The sequence below is a fragment of the Harpia harpyja genome, chromosome 6, assembly GCF_026419915.1.
Source record: "Harpia harpyja isolate bHarHar1 chromosome 6, bHarHar1 primary haplotype, whole genome shotgun sequence".
Classification (NCBI taxonomy): domain Eukaryota; kingdom Metazoa; phylum Chordata; class Aves; order Accipitriformes; family Accipitridae; genus Harpia; species Harpia harpyja.
The window spans coordinates 19,133,388-19,158,272 of record NC_068945.1 but is presented as its reverse complement, the minus strand read 5'-3'; the positions used below and the strand labels follow the sequence as shown (position 1 = coordinate 19,158,272).

At 40.0% G+C, this 24,885-nt stretch overlaps 1 protein-coding gene across 1 annotated transcript in view; it reads left to right on the top strand.

The window, feature by feature from the left end:
* The first annotated feature begins 485 nt into the window (after nucleotides 1–485).
* Nucleotides 486–24,885, top strand: part of PKP2 (plakophilin 2) — a 44,667-nt gene continuing 20,267 nt past the window's right edge. The window contains exons 1-5 of the mRNA XM_052790378.1: nucleotides 486–759; nucleotides 8,215–8,327; nucleotides 10,870–11,564; nucleotides 17,503–17,641; nucleotides 20,668–20,875. Coding sequence (XP_052646338.1) covers nucleotides 546–759; nucleotides 8,215–8,327; nucleotides 10,870–11,564; nucleotides 17,503–17,641; nucleotides 20,668–20,875 — 1,369 coding nt within the window. The 5' untranslated portion in view covers nucleotides 486–545. The remainder of the gene's footprint in view (nucleotides 760–8,214; nucleotides 8,328–10,869; nucleotides 11,565–17,502; nucleotides 17,642–20,667; nucleotides 20,876–24,885) is intronic.

The following is a 24,885-nucleotide window of genomic DNA, read 5'->3' as shown; positions in this document are numbered from 1 at the left end:
CCCAGACCTGCAGCCCTACACCCACCCCCCCGACACAATCCCGCCTGAAAGTTGGATCTTCACAGCCGGGCCCACTATATTTAAAGCAGTTTCGCCTTTTATGTTTTAGGTTGAAACTCCCATACGCACGCACAAAATGCAGCTACATGCAAAACATAGAAGTATCTAAAGTATGTAAGACGACGCAAAGGAGCTATAAGGGAAAAGGCACGAGGACGGAAACGCGCGTGTGTTTGCTCCCGCTGCCCCGGGGCCGGATCCTTCACCCCGGCGGGAAGGGAAGGGAACGGGAGGGGAGCGGGAAGGGGAGGGGGCGCCCCGACCCTGCCCCGCCCCGCCCCACTCCGCCCGCCGCGGCCAGCCGGGGCGGGGCGGGGCGGGGCGCGGGCCGTGCCTGGCACCTGCGCGGCGGGCGGGGCAGAGCCCGGGGCGGTGCTGGGTGCGGGGCGCGGCCCGGCCCAGCCCTCGGCGGCTCAGCCCCGGCGCTGGGGTAGGCGGCGGCGGCGCAACAGGTTATCGGAGCGGAGCGGCGCCCGGCTGTGCCCATGGCCGGCCGCGGCCCCGTCTCCGAGCAGGGCTACATCCGCACCGTGCTGGGCCAGCAGATCCTGGGGGAGTTGGACAGCTCCAGCCTGGCGCTGCCCTCCGAGGCCAGGCTCAAGCTCTCGGGCGGCCGGGCCGGGGAGGAGAAGGCGCTGCGGATCCACCGGCAGGTCCAGCAGACGCTGGCCAGGAAGAGCCGGGGCTCGCTGCATAACGGTGAGTGCCCGGCCCCGGCCCCTCGGTGCTGTCTGGTGCTGTCGGTGGTGGTTTCGGCGGCGGCGGGAGCACGGGAAGGGGCTCCGGGGCGGCGGCCCCGGGGTGAGACCCGAGCCGCTCGGGGCAGCCGCCGGTACTACCGATCGTTGGCCTTTACCGGCTCTGACAGAAAAGCGTGGCCCTGTCGCCTTTTCCCTTTCTTGTTTCCCCACCCAAGCGAGTCAGAAGTTTCTCCCTCCCGACGGCCGGACCGTGGGTGAGCGGCGGGGGCTGCCCCGGGCAAGAATCGAGCCGAAATTTTCCTCATCCAGCTACCGCTCACTGTGCTTATTTGAATACCTTCACTTTACCCACTGGCCCTGTTTGCAAAATAAACCGGGAAGAAACGTAGGAAATGTTTTTCCTTGTTTCACCTCGAAATAAAAAAAAAAAAAAAACCAAAAAAACCCAACCAAAACCAACAACTAAAAGGTGGTTTGGAAAAGTCACTCTAGGAAAGGTGTGAATGGGAAACATGGAACGATATCGCTACCAGACATTATTTACCCTGTTCTTTGATGTGCATGTTACAAACTGACATCAGTCAGTCCTTGCTTCTAAGACCTTGTAGCCCGAAGGCCAGATCCGTCAGCCAGGTCCGCACAGTCGTGCCTTTTGGCCCAACCAGGGTCTGACTGCAGCGTCGGGCACCCACAGAGTGACTTTGTCAGGTGCTGAGGGTTAAAGGCAAGCTGCTCGAGGGGTTTAGTCTTAACTATTAATGGCCAAGAGATGTGTTGTTTTCAAAGTAAATTGAAAAAAAGCAGCCCTTACCATGAAAACTTTAATCCTGTTTTTAAATAGGAAGACATGACTGACTTGCAGGCTATATACCCTGTTGCTCGGTTGTCATTAAAGAAGTTGCCACCTTTCATTTGCAAAAAGCTGTGAGCCAAAGGTCTTTAAATTTATAACTATACTTCACTCGTCTATCTTGTCAGGCAGAGAAATGTTTCCTTGTACTTCATCTGGCTTCTATCTAAAACATGCCCTATGGTGAAAAATGCATACAATGCAGACACGGACATACTCTGCTCAGAAAAATCAGGTACACAAATCGCATAAACAGGTACACGCAGCTGTGCAATGTGCAGCTACACATGTGAGTCCTTAGCTCGGCTGCTCTCATTTAAATAAGATTTATAAACACTTTTAGAGTAACTTAATTTCTTTTTCTCTCAACAAAGAGCCTGGGAAAAGCTTTTTAAGAATAGTTAATAAATTATATGGTGTCATGAACGTGAGACCATGTCTCTAAACCATGCATAAAACACTATTAAGACAAAGTTCCCCTCCTCCTAACTCAACTTATCTGGAATATGTTAACAGACCTGATGGATTTGGAGATAGTTGTCTTGGTTTGCTTTGTTTTTCTAAAGGTCGAGTATTTGATCCCTTTGCATTTCTGAGATAGCAAAACTTTTAAGCTTCAGGATCGGGAGTGGCAAATGACATGTCTGTTACATGTATTGTTCAAGCATAAAATGAACTTTTCTTCTTTCAAATGTATTCTTGTGCCCAACTCACCATACATTTTTTTAGTCCCACTGCAAAGCTCAGAAAAAATAAATGTACCTGGAATGTATTCCACGTATTTTTATATATATATATGTATAATGTATATGTATATCTATCAATATCTTAAATATGTATAATGTGAATCAAATGCCTATCATGCATTTAACATGCTGACATTCTTGAAAAATATACATATATATGCATGTGTATCCCAATGTGCTTCCTATATAGACTTGCTCAAAATTTGACTATGCTTTGAGAACATTTGCAGCGAAGATGATACAAAGATTTAGAAGGAGCAGGAGCAGGCCTCTGTAAGATAACTGTCCTATCTGTAGGAGTATTTCAGACTCTGTTCAGCAAGGTACTTAGCACATACCTAACCAGAGTATTCACATACATGCCTAAGTACATAACCACTGGGTATGAAAAATCAGTGGTAGTAAAGGTCCTGCCTAGTATCGTCTGTGCACACCTATTTTCCACTGACTGTACTTGAAGCTTTGAAGCTGCAAGAAGTACTCTGTCAGGCAGCATAATTTCTCCTTAGAGTTTCAAATTAAAGGTGTCTGCTTAGCCTTGAGCATTACCTTTAAATGGAAAAACATCCTTTTGCTTCCTACCCCCTTATTGTTTGCTGTTTCATGCCCTTTCCTCACCTTTTTGAGGGTGTATTTCTTCTTTTTTATAATAGAAATTCAGGTTGTTCTCAGATTTGAGGATTCCACTGGCTGCCAAATGATTGAAGTCACATACTGCCGTGACTTTTCAAGACATTGTCAAATATTGTTAGTAGTTTTTCAAGCAGTAGTTTAACAACAGCTGCAACTTTTCCAGTTCATCTGATACTGAACCTTTATAAATTAAAGATTATGCTGCCCTTAAAAATTATGAACAACTAAAGAAGCTGTATGAAATGTCTGAATACTTTTTAAGGATGGAAATGGAATGATAGATGGTTCAGCCTTATCAAAGAAAGATGTCATTCAGAATCATATACCTTAATAACTGGTGTTTTTCAGCTCACATATGATGCAACACTATTGATTATTTTATGTGCACTTTAGGAGTCTGTTAAACTTTATTCTCTTTATAAGTCCACTTGCTTCTGATCTTGTTCAATTTGGATTTTGATTGGCTTTTTAAATTAATTTGTGGTATTTCTGTTTCTTTAGTATAATCCCTGGACTAAAGTCTACTTTCCTGTACATCCTGTACATCCTTATCAGTTCCTATGTAAAAATTGAGGGCAGAATTGAGTACAGTATCATAAAAACCAGTCTGATGAACTGCTGTCTGTGTAGAGATTCCTTCTCTAGCACAGAGTTTTATAAACACAGTGTGTTTATAAAAAACAGAATTATAACAACGTGATTTCCAAATCAACAGCATCAGATACAAGACTGTTACAATCAGAGCCTTATTTATTCTTTGCGCTTCTTCATTTCTAAAATTCTTAGTAGTATTTTTTGTTAAACTTGCTTTTAGGGGTTTAGGGGAGTGTTCTATCCTTAGCCTTCTGTTTTGCAGAATTCTGACTGTGTTAACCGCTTCGTAGTGATTTTCTGTTTATATCTTTTTGGGAAAAGGCAGTAGAAAAAATTCCTTGTTGGTGACTTCCACTTTTTATTGGTTTCATTAAATTCCTCACCTCTGCTTCCAGAGCCAGAAGAAATCTTTTTCTTAAATTTGAGTACTTGTGTAAATGTACTGACCAGCACAAAGTAAAAAACGCTAGAAAAACTCCTTTGGGACCAGGCATGTGCTGGCAGAGTGATGGCAGCACATGATCAAAAAGAAGGCTCTTTGATCTCTAGATGAAGTGATTCAGTGAAGTTTTTGATATGCCATTCTTAAATGTCACCATCTCAGTCCATCGTGAGTGGTGGAGTGTAAGAAAGGATTAAAAGATGATAGTCCAGGAACACTTGGGAGTCTCTGTTGGGGATATAATCACCCACCTGCTCTAAGCAAGAGTGGACAGTGGGTACTTAGCAGGTGGGCACTCAGGATGCATGAAAATATCATGGTCCTTACAGCTGCATTGATGCCTGCAGTGGGGGGTTTAAAGCCAAAATTTGGTTTTCATGGTAACCATTCAAATACAAAAGCGTTGAAAAAACCTGACAACTGAGAGTTAACACTGTACATGATTTAAGGGGAATTTGATACACCTAACTCCTAATGGAGAATGATTGTCTTTCTCATATATCGTATATCTTAGAGATGCCTCTTGTCATTGTTGCTTTTGAAAGCCAAGCAAACAGGTGATTGATCTGTCTGCAGCCATAGGCAGTGATTGCTGGGGAGGAACTTCCAAGGCCTTTGGAGGCGTTGGACTTGTCACATCCCAGGGAACAAAGGGACCTTGAGAAGAGCCTCTGTGAAGACGGATGGGGGTTTTGCTCAGTCATCTGTACAGTCTCCCTCCTGATTTTTTCAGGACTCAAAATTTTGTCACAACTGTTGCAAAATCAGGTGATTTTTATACAGCTTTTATTTTAGGCATGGAGAAGAGCAAAGGGGTTTAGTTTTCCTCCTCCACCGACCACATCCAAAGCATTCCTGGGCTGCTTTAGTTCATACTGACAGGGGAGAGGGGAGACTGTGATAAACGGTTCCGCTCAATTGCCCGCACATGGGTGTCTGCTGCTGTCTGAGATGCCTGAGTTTTCCAAAATATCCTCCTGGGTTGACAGACATGATGCAGGGCCTCTAGGAAACCCATCCTTTTTTTGACTGCCTGCTAGAAATCAAGTATGGTATCCTATGGCCTCTCAAATAGCATTTGTCCCTTACGGATGAGTAACTGAATCATGTGCATATTTACTCAAGAGTTTTTGTGAGACTTAAAACACTGAGTCTCACAGTTAGAAAATTTTAATCCTAACAATAAATGAACCCATATTTTTTTTTTTTTTAAATCAGTCATGGCTTTTTTTTTTTTTTTAAACCATTGCACTGAGTGTATAGGGACTGCCTAATGATTTTTGAATATATGCAATACTGAGCAAATCTGAGAGGTGGGAAAGACATACAGGTTTTTGTAGTATGGTGAAAATAAGCTGAAGGAAGCCTCGCTGGCAGAGGCAAGTTTTGATCAGATCACCTATTCTGCATCTCATAACTAATGGAAAGACACAGCATTTCAGTTACCACTTTTTCCTTTAACACACTGGCTTTTGGCAGAAGTAAACAACATGCAATAAAAACACATACATTTTATGTCTACCTAATAAATCTACAGGTGAAATGCTAGCAAAATAATTTACTGATACGGTAAGAGCAAGCAAGAGATACTGTAAATGCAAGTGAAATTCCGTAAGCTAACATATACTGTGTTTATCTCTGAAAGACATAAAAAAAAAAGAGGACTACCTGAAGATAACTGACTTACAATTTCTGATTGATTGTATTTTGCTTTTGCAAAGAGGGACTGTTAGATATGTAGTTTATCCTCAGTTAGTTCATGGACAGCCTTGTTATTTTTAATTTATTGTTATTTTTTTTTATTTGTTTAGTAAAGACAGGGAGTTTAGAGTTACCTAAAACATGCGCACATTACTTGCTCAAATGATCTTTATGACCTAAGTAGAAAAATAACTGAGAGTAATTTCTCACTTAGTAAACTGGACAAAAAATACTAACTATAAAGAAACAGAAATGTATGTGTATTTGTATTTAAAGACTTATATGAAAGTACTTTAATATGCAGCAATGCATAAAGTGAATCTTTAAAAAGCAAGCACAGGTGATAGGCTAAGATGGAGTCTTATTGGGCACCTGAAATAGTACATTGATATGGGAATAATATCACACAAATGAGAGATTTGTATGAATTTGTAGATTTTGGATGTCAGTGTACATTGGCAGGATTTTTTTGCAGTATAAAAAAACAGTTTGCTTTTACTGCTTTCTCATGTACTTGGATAACCTTTGGGCAATGGTAACCTTGTAATGTCACAAAGGAATTATTACAATCCAAATCATGAGTTTGACCAAGCTGCATCATTCCACTCTCATGACGCAAAGTTACCATGAATGTGTCTTAACAAATCACCTAATACATGTTTAAATCTGTCTGTCGTGGCCAAAATGAAAGAATTGGAAAGTATGATTAAAGCAAAATAACTGCAAAGTATGATTGAATTAGGCCTCAAATTATTGCAGTCTGCTATTATATTGTATATAATATAGTATAACACAATAATATATTATATTATGCACAAATTTGGACTTATCCAGGTAGCTACGTGCTAGTGAGAATCATTCATAAATTATTCTTGTTACATGAGTCTCTTGTTTATTTTCATCCTTGTCGAGCCCTTTACTAGCTATGGACGCTAAGGATCAAAGATACAGGTGTACTGAAGTTCCTAGGGATACCCGTGTGCACCTAATGAAGCCCAGAGTCTAACTGCACAAACTGAAAACCTCAGCTGTTTGGCACACGTACACCAGCTGCTTTCAAAGATCCCAACAGGCACTCGCCTGCATGGTTTTGGCACCTGAATTCCCATGGGCATATGACTCCTACTATTTTTAGAAGTGGAGACTTCAGCAGTTTGACCAAGTTAATGATTGGTTCTTTAGATTTCTGTAGTATCTTAGGTAGTATCTGCTATTTTGAAAATTCATGGCCGATTAAATTCTTTATTGACTGCTGTTATCTCTTCAGCCTAAACTTCTGCAGCACCCACTGGCCCCATTTATGACCGATTTGAGGTATATCATGCTTTCAACTTCTGCTTCACCTCTTTAAACCCATCTTTGTTATTTATATTCCTGTACGCTGATTCTCATAGTAACATGGGAATATCATGGATAATTATTTCAGCAGTATCTGTTGCTTAAAAAAAATTAATAGAAGCACTTTTTCTTTGACAATACATTGTACCAGTGAAAAAGAAACAGCCTGAAGTTTTTGCTTGGTTGGTTTGTTTGTTTTTAATTAAAAGAAGAATGCTGTTTTAGTGAAAGAAATAATCATAGTGCACTGTTCTATTTTCAAAGCTGGGTCATGGAAAAAAAGAATTGGAGCTGATGATACGCTGTGGATCATCTTCTACATTATTTGTAGGATTAGTGAACCTTTCAGATGCAGATTTATAGTGTCATTAAGCAACCCTACTTTACAGCATCATATGCAACATGCCTCCATAAGCCATGAATTTGTTCGTAGATACTTTGTGCTCTTCGGGTGAAGCACTGAGAAGGTTAGTGAAGCACTACTTGCTCCAATATCTTATCTTTATACTAGCGCCTAAGGGAGAAGAAACATCAGCAGTTGAGGTAGATGACTATGAAATAAACAGTCTATACTCAGTGTATGCTATTTGTTTACAGTGGTACATTGTGAAAATTGCCTCTCTAGGGTGCACAGTAACAGAGGTATACACAGCAACCCATGTTTCTCATCGACAATCTACAGCTGCAATATTTTAATTTCTTGTGTACTGTGCATGTTATAGTCAGCCTCTAACGTAAACCATGCATATATATTCTGAGTGGTTACAGTGGAAAATAAGTGTTCTTAGTCACTGTTCAGTGATACCATTTCTCAGTACTTAATCATCTGTCATTATCTGGGATATTTAAAATATCAGCTTGCTTTGTTAAAACATTTTCATTAAATAGCTGCATGAACAACAACACTTCTAAAAGTTAAAAATATGTCATAAATAGGAAACTGAAAAACTGGCTTGTATCCTCAGAAAGCTTTGCTTAGCAATGTTTTGAATGTGATACACCGAATGCAAATGTATTTACATCATTTCCCATTGTTTTCAGCTTATATATATTAGTGGCAGTGTAGACTGGGACATTTTCCTAGTACTGTAAATTGTCCTTTATAACAGTATCATGTTTTGTTAAAATCTTGCTGATATTTGGTTATAGGCAGTTTGCACCGTGCATCCAGTGTTCCAGAGCATGTCTATAACATGGGGATTACTGAAAATGATTCTGCACTAAGAACTCCCTATGGTTTTTCATATTACCAGTCAAACCAGGTGAGGAAAAGAAGACAATGAATAGAAATTAATATATCACATGCATAGTTTATTGATTTTGTTACCACAAATAATAGCATGTAGATGGTGTTTCAAGGTTTGTTTGCTTGCTTGCTTGCTTTTTAAAGCCTGATTTCTAGAAAATGAGGTTTTTACAGCTGAGATCTGTTAACGTTTTACCCCCTTCCAGTGACTTCTGAGCCCAGTGGCTAAATTCAACTCAGTCGTACAGACAGGCTTTTTGCAATCCTGTTGGTTTTGTGAGAATTGGCATCAGGGTAGAAAATTAAAAACCATATGAACACCCCACTAAAGCGAAGGCTGTGACAAGACAGATCTTCATCCATCCCACCAGGCAGCCGGTCAGTCTTCACATCTGTAGCTCAAAGCGGCCGGAGGCCACGCTGCCACTCACAAGAGTTGGAGGTTGCTAGAGGAAGTTCAGCAATCCCGTGGGGTAACAAATGACATGGGTAGGAGCTGGGAATGTGGTGAAAGAGGTTAGGGAATTAAGCATCCAAAACCACAGGAAAGCAGATTGCTTTAGTTTCACAAGGACAGGTAGAGTGTTCCTTATCATTTAAAATAATCCTGTTGTAACCTGTTTTAGCATTATAAGAATTTGAGCAGTACAGTCCTTGCAATACAATGGTGTTTCTAAACTGTCTAATCATAAATTCCCTTGTTATTTTGACCAACTTTTCTTGGGTCATGGCCTGAATGCTAAGATAAATAATTGGTTTCCTGCAGGGTTTGTGACACAGCTCATAACTGGTATGAACCTATTCGAGGGAGCAACCATATGACTTGGAAATCAACACACAGCTCAATAGCAATGCTGCTGCATGATCAACATCAGTAAACTGAAAGCAATTCAGCCTGAGAACAGAAATATTTATTTAATAACCATATACGGAGGGGCCGATTCTTTCTTAATTTTAGATTACTCAGGAATGGCTTATTGTCATTAAAGGAAATAGCCCAGCTTCTGGCCAGTTAGTGAAGCAGCTCTGGTTCTGTACGGGGAGAGTTAGAACCATTTACTTAAATACATTTCCTTTTCTGTCCTCCTATCCTCTGTTCTCACCTATCGTCCAGTCCATAATATTTAATGTGAATCCCTTCTCTCTAGAGGAGAGCAACAAGAGGGAAACTGGAGGTGACATAGGAACTGCAAGAAAATACTACAGTTTTCCAGGTGGGGGTGGGGGGAGAATTAAAAAATAAGAGAGAGAGACTATTTGTCCTGTGTGAGAGCCAGAAAAAGCCACAAGGTCTAGTATTTCACTAAAACATGAATTTCCTTGTCCCCAAACAAAACATAAAGATATCCTTGCATAGCTTCCGTAGAATAAACAGATGTATCCAGTGATCCTTGCCTCAGCCTACTAGTTTCAGCAACCTTTACTCCTTTTGTGAGTTGATTATCACCCTCAGTAACTCCTCAACAGTGAAATTAAGGGATTTCAGTCTGGCAACTATCTGCTAAGCACTGTCCCTTCAATTAATAAATTGTGTAAGCTTCTCAGTTTACCTTAAAAAATGCCTTTAATATTACAAAACTTTAATACAACATGGAAATGGAATATACGGGGCTTTGATTAATGGCTGGATGCCACTGTGCTTACTGATCTTAAAAAAAAATTGGGCCTTGACTCTTCTATTTCAAGGCCAGAGAGTCTCCCAAGTTGATTTAGTTCTGAAAGGTCTTCAATGGAGTACAATGTCCAATTTAGAGCATAAGAAAAAGGTAGAAAAATTGGAGAGGCCCCAAATGGCACCTAAACAGTAAGAATCTTGAAGGCACATCCTACAAAGAAAGGTTGAAGGAAGTGGGTTTGTTGACTTTAGAAAAGATAAAATTATAAAGCAAGATGATGATCCATTACTGTCCATGCCCATTAGGAACAGGAAAAGAAAAATCATCTTAAATTGCAACTGTAGAACTAGGGAAACCATTGGGATGGTTTTCTTAGAATGTTATGTAATCTCCTTCATTTTTAAGAGGTTAGATAAACAGGGAAGGGACTATCTCTTTTTACTAGATCCTACCACAAAGTGAACAAGAGGGCTTAATAACCTTATATTAATAAGGTTAATAGCAATATGCAGACACTTTAGTATAATATTTTAATATCTGATTAATTTTCTTCTGTCTATTGGAAAACCTTGAATTTAATTTTAGTAGCAGATGTGGGTGTTAATCCCTGAGGAGTTTCAAACTGAAACTAAAATCTCCATTAATAAGCAGACTGTTCGCTACCAGGCACAATTGACTTGTGCACCTATTTTGAGTTAATGACAGAAGACTAGCTGCTTAGACTTTGTCTCCTAATGTTTAGACCTTTGTTAGGCAGATACAAAGAAGTGTTGCAGAATCCCATTTAATGCACAATTTTGGTGATGTTCACATTTTGTTTTCTGATTCTGAGAGCAGACCTTAGAATTTTTATCTTTACTTTTTTGGTTTGGTTTCTTTGCTATTAGTCCTAAATGCTGTGATCTTACTGAGACTCCTGTTCTCTTATGCACCCTTGAACAGGTGGCCTCACCATCCTCTTATACAAATGGCTGGGGGACGAGAATTACTTACAAGACAATGGAAGAGAGAGCTCAAAGGCAGCCTCTGAAGAGACTAGAGGTTTCACCCCAACGAAGTCCTGAAAGATTGGCATATGTGTCCAATGATTTTCACTATGACGGAGGGATTTCAACTGGATTCTCCATGAGGCATGGAGATAGCAGGAGATCCAGCGGGACCATCCCACCAAGATATGCTCGGTCTGAGATTGTTGGGTACACTCTTCGTGATTCAGTGAACAGGGGACGCTTCTTTAAGAGACACTCCCACATGGGCCCTATTAATGATGCCGTCCTTGATGGTGTCTACCCAAGCCCCACTGTCCCTCTGTACCATCAAGCAGGCAACAGTCACAGTATGACCAACCTTTTGGAGAAGGAGAACTACGTGACCTCAGGCAGTGCGATGGGACAAGTGAGATCACCAATTGCTTCCCGTTTGGGGTCTCAGAACAGGCAATCTTTAAGGCCCAGCTGGTACCAAACTACTTTCAGAAGCACACAGACCAGGAGGGAAGCTTCCCAACCAGCTTCAATAACCAGTGTCGCTGCAGAAACGGATGGGAAGAGGATGCCATTGACAGCTGCTGTGGCAGCAGCAGGGAGAAATTGTTTCCTGCAGAGTGAACAAGTCACCATCAATGGATCTCAGCTAGGGTAAGCACAAGGCAGGACCTGCTTTGGTTCTGGGGTGTCACAGCTGAAAGGAACCTGTTTGTTTAAAAATAGAAAGTAAACTGACAGCTTAGAAAGTAAACTGACAGCTTATGGTTCAGCAGCCAACACAGTGTATGAAATGTCAGTGCAGAGGATGCAGAATGTAGATCCACTTTTAAAAATCCACTTCCAGTGCAACAGAGGAAAGGGAGAAAAAAATGTATGTGTATGTACATACTGCAGGGTCCACACCTTCTGCTCAGGTTTGGGGCCCCCTATTGCCAAGAGTTAATCAATTTTATAAGGAGACATGTAGTAGGCACTGAGTAATTTACAACTTAAGTCACAATACACGGTAATGTATTGGCAAATTTTGTTCTCATAAGAGACCGGATGATTTCAGCACTGGTTCTCATGAGAATAGGTCAGAAATCTACCAGTGAAGCAGCTTTTGGCAGATTGACAATTTCCAGTTAAAAATCCTTCATGGTTTCAAGGAAACTTTTTAGTTTTGATAAACTTCAGTTAAAATACAGGCAGGAATTTCTCTTAGCTCTGTAGCACTATCCATCCCTGGAACGAATACAAACTGCTCTGAATTTCAGGGCTTTTTAATACCATGAGATCCTACGTGCTCTGAGGACGCTATCTTAATTTGAAGCCCGGTTAGCTCCATGGCAGAAATTGCCAAAGCTGCCCCCCATCTCAGGAAAATTGTTTAAAATCTTAGAAGCACTTTTTTTTTTTTTTTTGAAAATTACTTCTTTTTTCCCTGAAATTCCCTTCCAGAGAAGATTTCAGAATGTCTAAGATCAGTTCCATTTTCAAAAGAGAAAATTTATCAGTTCTGAAATTCCCCTCAGAAGTGAATATTTTTTTTCATTTTAGAATAATCCTGAATGGTTCCAGAGCTCTTAAGGTTCAATGGACAGAACAAACCACTTGGTAAAGAGGGGATGGTTACTTGCAGTGTTTACTATGGTTTCTGTTTTTTCATAACCCAAATAGGATCCCAAGGTTTCTTATGTAAGTTAATCACGGTGTAATTTACAACAGTGTTATTAAGAAATGTCTCTTTTTCCATAACTGTGTAGCTGTTATGTTCATTTTTCTGAAGGCCACCTTTCTTCTTTTTCTAAATTTGTTGCTGTGTGAGATGAGATATCATCTGATATCACTGCTGTGTACAGATCAGTTATTTTCTGTCATCAACTACATGTTGTGTTTTATGACTAGATTTACAAATATATACAGTCTTGTGCCCACATCTGATCTGGATCAAAATTTTCACCTCTGGGTGATGCAGGAGTTAAGAGATCTGGTATTAATGATGTGACTCTTAAGTATTCAGTCTTTACCGCAAGTAAGTCCAGAAAAAACAGCTAAAGATCTGGGAGTAGTAGTGTTGAAAATAGGTGCCTGGGAGGAATTTGTTTCTCAGTAAGACAATTTACAAACAGGCATATATCCCATTGACTGAATCATTTACTTAACTTTAAGCACATCCTTGAGTGCATTTCTGAGCCACAACCAGCAATTTTGATATTTAATTTTGTGTAGGAGCAATTTTGGTTCTTCTTTGGCAGGTGCAGACACTGGAGTCTGGTTGTCTGCCTGCACAAAAATCAACCAAAGTGGTTTTCATACCTGCAGATGTAAACATCTATCTTCAGTCATTGTGCAAGTGGTTTGCTTGAGACCATGCTGAACTCAGGTGGAAGATTTGTGACCTAATGGAAACCTTTTTGACAGCATAATTCCTTAAGTGCTAGTTTTTAAGTTCAGCTTTTGCTGGAAATTACAGAGGAAAACAACTGGAAGTGCTGTGAAAGCCTCTAAAGTTCTTTTTGCAGATGTTCACAAATTTCATTTATCTCAGCGCTTCTATTTAATTTACTTGTACAAATCTTGTTCAGATTTTTAAATACCCTTGGTTCTAGTTTAGTTTCATAGCTACATTTTGGGGGGAGTAAGGGGCTCTTTATTTTACCCAAAGTTTAAAAAATTCTCTGTAAAATATAATAGCTTATATTAGTGAAGAGGCTGATGAAAAGCAGCATGTAAGATACAATTCCGGAAGAGATTTGCACCGCTAGATTCTTAAATGATGAGGAAGAAACGGTAGCCATTTTAGCTGACTGAAGTAAGTATTTGTTACACATGCTTATGTAATGATGTGTGTATGGTATCGAAATACATTATTACTGTTTTCAGACATCTAAAATACACATGTAATAAATCCCCTTGTAATTCTAACCACTGGAAGGGCTTCATGCAGAAGCCCTATTGTTATTGTAGTACATTTTTGTTCATCCACATCTAGCTGCTGCACAGTTTAATGTAGAATTAAGTATTTAAAATGTAATAGACAACCTTTTGCTTTGGGGTATACACTGCTGTCAAATCAGAGCTATTTCTCTCAAGTCCATCATTCCACCAGTAGTGCAATAATTTCTTTTGACAAGACTTCTCAGTTTAAGAAGTTAGTAGGGACTTTCACATTTCTTGTCATTTCCCATTCTCTTTGATTTTAAGATTGCATTATCTGATATACTGCTCCCTTACCTCTTGCTCCCTTAATAATGGAAGGGGGAAAAAAAGGTCAGCCTGTTTTCTGAGTAATTTGATTTTTTCCAGAAATTTATACTTTCTTATGCAAATCAAAATTTAGGTCTTTCCAAGGTTAATTAAGAGGATGTAAAGTAGTTCTGTAACATTAAAGAGAGGCAGTGGACTAGCTGCGTATAGTATTTGAAATGTATATAAAAGCATTTTCAAACTTTCTGTAGAAGAATTAGCTCATGCTCTGAAATCAAAGTAGAAAAATCAGAGTATAGAGATGCTGTCTCTGTATCTTCTGGTAAAGTGAAGCAGTTAAAAGCATCCTCATATCAAGGGCTTAGGAAAGAGAGAGATTCAACCTGAAGCTGTCTGAAAAACAGCTGCTCACAGAATCTGACTTCTAAATGTATTGAGAGCTGTCACAAAATGATTAGGCAACACAGTGTATATATCTCAAAAATGTTACATTCTGGCAATTAAGGTGAAGTCAGAACTTGTCAAATCATTGTTCTGTTTAACAACCGCTGCCTGCATATCCATTTGTTTGTTGTCATTGCACATGCTGATCAGCCACATGGCTATTAAGTTTGCCTGTAAATGTTCTGAGGGTAGGATGGAATCATTGCATCAAATTCTATTTTGACAAGAGTTAGGGTGCTGCAACTTTATGAATACCATTGAGGGTCAAAGATGATATTGTATCCTTTATTACTGTCAGATAAAACATTAGTGAAAGTTATTTTTATCCAGTGAAGAGCAATCCTAGTATGGCAGTGAACAACAGAAGAGAAAGATTTTGGCTACTGCATGTGAAGGAGTATCAGCCATGAAGGGGTAACTCTGGTGAATGGTGGGCTGCTCCCGGTCACAATGCAGATCCACACACCCAGCACTTAGAAATTTGGTCTCTGGTTGCACATGTGTTTATCTCAGCGTGATAGTGACTGCTGATGGACCTTTACTACTCTGGGACGTCCTTGGTATCCTGAGGCTGAGCTCCCATGTGGATTCTCTGGTGTCCCAGGAGGGATCAGCTCATGCAGCAGTCTTGACCTTGGCAAGGGCGTGGATAGAGTCCTTCTCTGCTGTTAGTCACTGAAATGACTCACAATTTAATACATCAGAGATGTCTGCCGCTCTGTAGAAGGTGACTGAATTTGGTCAAAGGGCTCCAAAGGTACTGCAGTGACTAAGAGGCAGGTAGGCATGCTCACATGTGCACATATATAACATGGTCACAAACCCCTTGTTGATTGAAGAAACCTGACTAAAACCCAAGCTTGAAATACCTGTTCTTCTGTTCCACTTAGAGAGAGCAAGAAGAAATGTGATGTGGCTTTTTTCCATTACTCATTGTTCAAGATGTTTAAGTAGGTTTCTGATCAGTACATTCCACTTGCAACTTAAGAGTAACTTACTAGCTCCTTTGTTTTAAATCCTGACTGAGGTAAACTCTGAAAATCTGGAAGCTGTAAGCGTTGCCAGACCAGAGCCCAAGGCACTAGAGATACTAACCATAGTTCTGTCTAATTTCACTTTGATTTAACCTTTCCATTGACATCCTCAACACACTGTCCCCTTCATTTCATCTTTGTCTTGCACAAGCGTGCCTCAGCACCTATAGATGCAGCGTATTTGCTCAAAACACTATCTCAGAGGAGGGGAGAAGACAAGAAATAACATGATTTACACCAAAGGGAAATATAAAGGCAGGTGGAAACCTCAGGGTACGGGAGTATAATTTCAGTTGCAACAGGTGCATCGAAATTCTTCTTCATTTCTTTGCTGTCCTTGGAGCCATACTAATTGTCTTTTGCCTCAGCAAAAGCAAGCACCAGATGTTGATTTACAGTGTAGCTGGCAGGAAAAATTCCAACAAAATCCATTTTTGTCTCAGAGCTCATGAGTTCATCATAAATATTTTGGGGAAAAGAGTTGGATTTCAATGTATTTGTAGCAAGATTCCCTGTGAGAAATCTGCCTGACTTCTGCCTCGTTTGTCTACCTTGCTCCTCTGCAGCCCATTCTGGGCAAGCCTGGACTTCCAGACTCTTTCACTGCTGCCAGTCCATTACTGAGACAGTCTCAGAGCTGAAGAACTGAGTGACTCCTGGTGCAGTCCACAAACACATGCTTTAGAAATCTTTTTTTCTCAGTATCAAAACATTTCGTATTTCACGTTTCTGAACATTGTTTATTATTTAATATTTCTGCTTAGTTAAAAGAAAAAAAAAATCAAAATTTCAATTTAAACCAATTTATTTCCCAGGCACCTATTTTAACATAAAAGGTAATTGTGTCAAAATTTCTAATTTTAGATGCACTTACTGAGATGATTATCAGGTAAACCATTCTGATTCTGGTAGCTCTGAAGTAAGGAGTTATTGCCAATGACTGCTTGTTTCACTGTGGTTCACAGAATGTCCTCTCATCCCTGTCTGGCCAGCCTGGGATCTGGTTCTACAAAATTATTTGGTTTTAAAAAAATAGAATACTCATGATTTTGTCCACTGCTTCCTCCCCTCCCCCCCTTTTTTTTTCTCTAGGTGGAGAGTATTTGAAACAGAAAGTAAATAAAAAGTCTGGGGAACATAACCACCTGTCCCAGAGCTAGTGCACCTGATTGTGCCATGAATTGTTTTATGTTCCATTTGCTGGGGAAAAAATGGGTCTGGTGACCTCTCTTTCCAATTTCGTATATTGTTGTCTAACACAATTATAATTCAAGCAAACATGCTGGAAGTTGGGAGGAAAATAGCCATACATATTTTTAATCCTACCACAGGCGATGTACATCCTCAATTTAATGAGTGGTGTTTTTATTTCGTCCCACCTGAAAAAAAGCTTTGCCCATCTATTTCAAACTAGAACAACTTCTATAAGCTTGAAAAAAGCAGGTACTGAGCCTTGCATATATGTAGTCTGGGAACTGAGAAACTGAAAAAAGGCATGAAAACAAATATAAAAAAGCAATCATCACATTACTGAGAAAAACATCAAGGTATCTTCTTGATCAGTAAAAGACACTCTAATTTGGTTATGGCCTCCTTTGGATCTTAGTGCTTCGTCCACTGATGTTTCCATTTTGCTTTTATAATGTGAAGCATGACTTGCTTTGTCCAGAACCTCTCATTGTTGCAACACTTCCATTTATGATTTTCTCTTCCCCCAGAATTTTAGTATGTCTTAAAGCTTTTATAATATTTTCTGCTGCTGGAAAGGGAATAATTTTCTAAGAAAAGCTGAAGTTACTTGAAAAATACAAAAATCCTGGTATTACAAGAAATTTCACAGGCTAAATGATTTTTCTGCAGTCTTGCTTCACTATTTTTCTGCAGTCTTGCTTCTCTATATTTCCTCTGTCTATATTTTTAAGGAGCCCAGAAGGGGAGATGACTCTGGATCGTGCAGTAAGCATACTGAAGAGTGAAAATACACAGTCCACCCCTAGGATTCTTGCTGCGGTGACTTTTATACAGCATGAGTGCTTCCAGAAAGCAGATGCCAGAAGAAAAGTAAGTAATTATTTTTATGCCAGTTACAATCAGGTAGAGCAAATAACTTTCTATACTGTATGGCACTGTGTGCCAACACGAAAAAAAAAAAAGACACTCCAAGAAACCTTGTAGGATACTGATGTTGAATATTTTCCCTAAAATATGCTGATGCTTTTTTGCTGCAGATTCTATTAAATCCATGGAATGGCACTGGTGTATGCTAGCAAAAATTTGGTCTTTATCATTTTGTGGTAGGAGACATAGAAATGTAGGGTAAGAATTCACCGAAACCATCTGTAATTACAGAATTTTGTGACCAACTTTTAAAAAACCCTATTGATTAGGATCCTACAAGCTCCTGCAGGCAAAGAGCTTTACTACCCTTACCAGTTATTCCAAAAGTATAACTTAAATCTCCCTTTTGCAAACTGAGTTGATTAATTTCTATCCTGTCTTGATGGATATGGAGAAAAATGTCTATTTTTCTGTCTCCTTGATAATGGTTTTTCATATATGTTAAGGCTGCTAAGTGTATACCCAATTAGTTTGCTCTTTTTCAGGCCAAACAAACATAGCTCTTTCAGCATTTGTAAGTTGTAGAGTCTGAACTTTTTGGTCAATATATTGGCTCCTGTGTCTCATTTTTGACTGGCATGCTTACATCGTTGGTACAGAAATATCCCAGAAAAGAAAACTCTGGGAGTACAGTGCAAACTTGTCCAAGCTTCAGGGTTTTCTAGGACTGCACAAATATGTTAATACAGTGTATGGATTAGCCAAACTGGTAAGGGCTTGTTGTGACTGCACAAATGCATTAATACATTGTTTGGATTAACCAAATTTGTTAAGTCTCTTACAAGAGACTTGTTAAGTCTCTTACAAGTTTTTTGAAAGGACATATTAAAAATATTCTCTCCATCCTTTTCTTTAAATTTCACTATCGAACACAATTATGGTCCCTTGCTGAACAGTTCTGTACATTAATGTGTAAGATGGTTGTTTATTTCAACCATTTAAAAAAAAAATTCTTACATCTGCTTTGTTTTGTAATATGCTTGGTATTATTCATACATAATCTCAGCCTTAACTCCATATTCATATATATGCAGTCCAGTTCAGTGACAGCCAAACATCACTCAGCCCTTTGGTAGTTTTAACTTGCTTCATGGTAGATCAAAGTCTGTTTTGGAAAAAACCACCAGTTCAATTAGAAGCCTTAACTTCAGTCTCAGGACAGAGCTTCAGAATTGAATGTTTGAAGGTGGTTTATTATTCAAACCTCTCTCAGGCAGCTTCCTGGAAAAACAAGTGGATGAGTAAAAGAGTTCAAATTGGAGCAGTTAGCCTGAAGCCTTCTTTATTTTCCTGTCTATCCCACATATCCTAGCTGAGTTTTTCTGTTTGGTGCCCATCAGACTTGTTCACATGGGCATTGTCTTGTTTCCCCTTTTTAGCCTTTTAGCCTGCATTCCTTTTCTTTGTCTCCCGATGCTTTGTTGCCTGCTACTTCATAGTCTGTGGGTCTAGTGGCTTTTCTTTTTCTCGTGAACTTGTGGTCTTACAGTATTTTGGTGAATTTTGTCTAGCGATGAAAATTTAGAAAGACCAATCAGTAGCTTTTGTAAATTCTCCTCTGCACATTAGGTGGAAATAGCACCACTTCTTTTACAAGAGCTATAAATCCCTTGAAATTACCAACAGAAAGTCTGCATAAATGTTTTAAAAAAACAACTAGCTACAGTATCGGTGTCAAAAGGGTTTTTATCTACTGTAATAAAATAGGTCGATGTGCCTTCAGCATGCTCTATGCTCCACTTACCTCAAGATATATATTTCTGTATTTTGTTCTGCTAGCATCTAGATGATTGCTGAATGAATGCAGGGGGAATCAGGTCAGCAGAGCAGCAGCAAGAAAACTGTGCCTTTTGTACAACTGAATCAGAGGAAAGGCAGGCAGGCGGTGTAGTTTGCCAGGGCATGAAGGGCAAAAGGCTTTGTGATGTTTCATTTCTTCGTGTTGCCAACACCTGTCGGTCGTATTGAATTCTTTATCATTAAACTCTGCACTACTCAAAACAGTTGTATCAGATTTCTAAGTCTTTCACATGCTGTTGGTTCTACACAAGGATGAGTTTATCCACAAAACCATATGGCATTCTGAGATGCTGGAGGAAACTGTCCTCAATTGTACATGAATGTGAAGTATTTTCCATAGTAAACTCATTCCTAAATGAGCCAAGGCTTGCTTATACCACATCACAGCTCATATGGGATTCATCATTTGCCACAACATGTAGAACTTGGAAACTATTTGTTTCCATACAGCTGCTGTAAAATAACATCTTCTTAATTCTTCATTCATTTGGGGCCAAAACCTCATTTTCTAAAGAGTTAGACACTGAAGAGTAGTTTTTGTTAAATATGGGTGGTTCAGTAGTTAACTAGCTTACAATGTTTAATGGTCTACATTTCGAAGTTTACTAGTTTACTATTTTTTTCTCAGTATGCCACAGATAAGAAGTACTAAGTATAATGTATTCTTATTTAATACACCTTCAATACATGCACAGAAGTTAACAGAGAAAAATATTGTCTTTCCATCAGGCTGGCTGCTGAGGAAAAAAAACAAACTTGGCATATCAGGAACATTTTACATCAAGAAATCTCAAAGCAGTTTATAAACATTCCAGAGTTAAAGCTCAAATATCCATTTCACCAACATGGAAGCTAAAATACAGAGCAATTAAATGTCTTGTCAGAGAGTACAAATGTGCAGCAAAGCTGGAAGAGATTTAGTTTCATTCTCTGACATTAATTATTAAAATATGATGCCTCCCTTAGTTGTGGATTTTAACTATGACTCATATGAAAGCCCAGAAGTTAACAGTCATGTCCAAATGATTAATGTTCTCTGCTTCATGTCTTTCAAATAGGAGCAAACGAAAAAAGTCCCTGTGACTATTTAAAGGTTTGCTGGGGGGGTGGGGGGAGTTTTTCATTTACAGTATCTAACTATTCTCTGCTGTGTTTTGTTTTTCTCGCAGGTTTTCTCACTTGGTGGTATCCCCAAACTTTTACAGCTTCTTGACGTTCAGAATGAGGACATTCAGCGGGCAGCAAGTGGTGCTCTGAGAAACTTGGTGTTTGAGGACAATGACAACAAACTGGAAGTGTCAGAGCAGAAAGGGATCCCACTCTTGCTCCGCCTGCTCCGCCACACCAGGGATGTAGAGACTAAAAAGCAAATAACAGGTAGTGTTTTCTGTGCAGTTGAGCATGAAGTGCTTTAAGTAGCGCACAAGCTTTCCATGTGAGGTACATGATTGTTTACTTAGGCCATGTTTAGTGACTAAATACAAGAATATTGTCACCTATTCTAAGCTCTTCCCTTAGGGTGAAATTCCAAGGTCCTTACTCAAGACCAGTCCTTAAGACAGTAAGAAGACACTAGGAACTAACTGCAACTTCCTCTCTTAAAGCATCTTCAGAAATGACACGAGTCTATTTGTTTGCAGGAAGCTCGAAGTCCTAGATATTCCAGAAAAGAAAGTGAGGCTCCAAATAGCAAACTCTGTAGAACCATTTTGGTGAGCAGTGATCGGAGCAGTCCCAGGGGTGCCTGGGACCATAATTAATGCCCGCTACTTGCACAGCAGCTCAGCCCTCGCTTTCTGACACTCTGCTGCCAGTGCATACTGCGAGCTCCTTGTTGAAGACCGTCCCCCAGAACAGTCAGGTGCTGTGGGTAGAGTGGTCATCCTACTCCCCACAAACCCTCCTGCCGCCAATTTCTACTCTGAGCTCTCTCACTTCTAGCTGTTCACACCCAAGTCTGTCTTCTCAGATCTGTGACAAGCAGCAAACTCTGCCACAGCAACAGCATGCTTCCTTTCTGTGTGCAGGGGAGAGAGCTCCTGCAGGACAGCCATTTGGCTGTAAAGATCATACGGCACCATCAGTGGAGTGACCTGCATTCTGGAATCAGTCTTTGCAGGGCTTATGTTCTCATGCTTTTATTTCCAATGTCCTTGAGGAAGAACTGTTGAAAAACGGTAGGGCCCATTGCAATTTTGAGGGAAGAGCCCTTTGGATCAGAAACCCCATATTACACCTCTTGTACATCAATGTAGTGGAAGGAACGTTGGGAAGAAATGTCCACCATTGCTCACAAAGAACCCTGCAGTTACTTCTCTGTTGGCTTTGCAGCAGCCAGTTAAGAAACACCCACCACTTTGTCCCTGCACTCCTGTTTGACCGTAGTGTGTCTCTAGGAGGTCAACTGCTTGTGACCCACATTCATTTTAGTTAGCATGCAAAGGAAGAGCAGGCTTATATTTTATAAATGGAAGAAAACATTATGAATAAATGAATGGGGATTTGGTTTAAGTGATCTTTAAAGATACCAGGAACGCAAGCTATTAAAATAACAGTGCTTGAAAAAATACAGAAGGTGTCGAGCAGCCCTGCCTTGAAGCAAAGGCATGTTGAGACCTTCTGTAATTCTGCATTCTTTTAAGTATTTGAAATACTGTGCTCCCTAAGCTGGAGAACAAAGCTTTGTCTTGTTGGGTCTTTTGGCTCAGTTCTACAGCTCTGCAACATGAAAATGGTTTAAAGTTTTTCACATTCATCAGATGCAGATTTGGGTCACTTAGTAACTTATTGTATAGTGTGTTGTCTCTCAGTGCTGTTACACACCAGTGAGGGAAACAGTGAAAATGGTGGTACAGTGGCCAGAAAGCTAATGCTCTTGTCTTGCTAGCAACTTCATCATTTCTGACAAAAGCTTTGACTGTGCAGGATAACTCATATAGATGTTGTGAATATTATTGTCTTCCCCTTCACTAGTGTGAAAATGGATGAAGGGGCACCTTCTTTCTGCAATTACTGCTGTCATTGAACATGAATATTTACTTACGAAACATACAAGACACCAACAAAATATTTAAGCGATATCAAGCAGGATGTTGTAGTTTGCATAAAGCAAAATACTCTGATACTTTCATGCCTATCAGTTGCAAGGGATGGCTTTAAAAATTCACTATTTCTCGCTTTGTTCAAGCCCAAACATGCAGTCAGGAGGAAGTACATTGGGTCCCTTGGTGAAAATGGCACTAGGGCATACTTTCTGCCATCACTTGAGCAATTCTTCCAGCTGCCTAGCAAGCTGCAAGGAGCCAACAGGGCAAAGGGCACCCTGGTTGAATGAATTTCTATGAGAATATTAACTTTGCTTCCAGCCACTTTCTTTCCCAGCCCGTGCTTCAAAGGCAGGCAAGGAGTGGGCTGCAGACAGGAGGTAGACAGTCACTGTTAAGCATATGTTTACTAAGGTCAGTGCTTCCAGATGATCTTGGCATGTGCAGTGATATCTAGGAAACACTGGAATTACAGCCCTGTACAGATTGACTATGTAGCCCGACAAGGGCTACAACATAGGCCTTTTCCAAGCACAATGCAAACCTCTGAGTGCCTTTCTACCAAAATGGTTAAACCCTGCTGAGCAACAGTTTCCCTGACTGACGGCTCACCTGCAAGTGTTGGTTCTCCTCTTGCATTGCCTTTAGCTTCCTACAGGACTAGTGGAATATCATAGCTATGCATGCAATCACACTGCAGTGTTGTAATACTTCCAGGAAAAGGTTAATGTAGAACCTTTGGGCTTCCACCTGGTCAGCATGAGTAGCCCATCTGTCTTTCCACGTCATACTTATTACTTGCCTACTTTGACTGTAAATTAGAGACTTCCAAATGTGTGATATGATAATTAACTGAATGTCTTCCCCCATAAAAGATTAGTAAAATAATCTTGGTACCTGGTAATACCACGCTGAATTCCAGTGAAAGACTTCTGGCCAAGGATCGAAAGCATGTGATACTCATTAATAAAGATGTCTAAGCTCAGCAGAGGAAAGCTTTTTGTTTCTACTGCTGCGTAGGAAGCATGGTACCAAAGCACTCCACCTGACAAAAATACACGAAGATAAGGAGGTTGTTGGAGAGAGGAAGTTAAAACTCCGAGACACAGAAGTTTTGTCATACCGTATTTCATTACCTGTCAGAAATATGATCTAATGCACAAGAGATAAGTACATCTCAGCCTTAGAAGCTTATCTTTAAGGTCACTGGCTTATTAGTACCAGCAGTGTTAATACAGACAAACACTTGCCTAATATTAAGCCATATCATATCATATCATGTCATATATTCTTAAAGAATATTTTGATGGCCTATATTTTGTTCAAGACCTAGGCTGAGGAATACAGTCTGAGCATAGTCATGCAGTCTGCCTTGTATCGTCCTATGAAAAGACTGAAAGCAATGAAAGTGGAGATAAACACTGATTATAGCAAGTGCTGTGTCCTGCCTCGCAGTCTGTGCATCCCAGGAGAACACACAAAAAGCGCCAAACCAGTACCCCCACCAAAGTAGCTTTGTGCTTATGACAGTGGTTTGAAAGCTGCTGTGGACCAGTTTACCTAATGCCTCTATGCAGAAAATAGCTGCCTGCTTTCTCTGTGCAATTTCTCTGCTTTTATGATCTCTTCTTAGGGGGAATGAGACCTCCTCAAGATCATCACATTGACTGAATTTGCTAGCTTCATAAAATCATTGATACAAATAAAGGAACCATAGGCTTTGTCCTTTGTTTGACGTACTAACAAACTTCTTGCAAATCTCTCAGGAAAGGAATGAGGTTACTCCTGAATAGTAGGAGAGGATGTCACTTGGAGACAATGCAGGAGCCAAGACAGGAATAGCATTTTGTAGTATTTGGAGAGCATACTGAGGAACAGAAATTAAAATAACTGTGGCATGAAAAAAAAACAAAAAAGATTAGCTTTTGAAGGTAAGCCAGATGAGCCTCCAGGGAGTATCTAACCTCTTGATCTTGTTATCATGCAGCATAAATCTAAGAAATGAAAGAAAATTTTTCCTGCAGGGAAGATTACAGTACAAACAGAACTGTCATTAAAAGAAACATAAATTTAAAAGGAGACCCCACCCATTTTCCCAAATAACCATCTAAGGGAAAACTATGCCCCTATGAATACATTATATCATAGCTGCAAGGAAAGGGCCCTCTCCTAAAGATCTTTTCTAATGTGAACAAATTCATCCACACCCAGAATGCCACTGAGAGAATTATTCTGAGCCCACTGAGAAAGTGCCTGTGGGTAAAGGTGGGATTTTTGCTGGAAAATTTACAGTGTGAGCAACATCTCAAATTCTGTTCTGACAATTCTATTCTAGGTATCTGT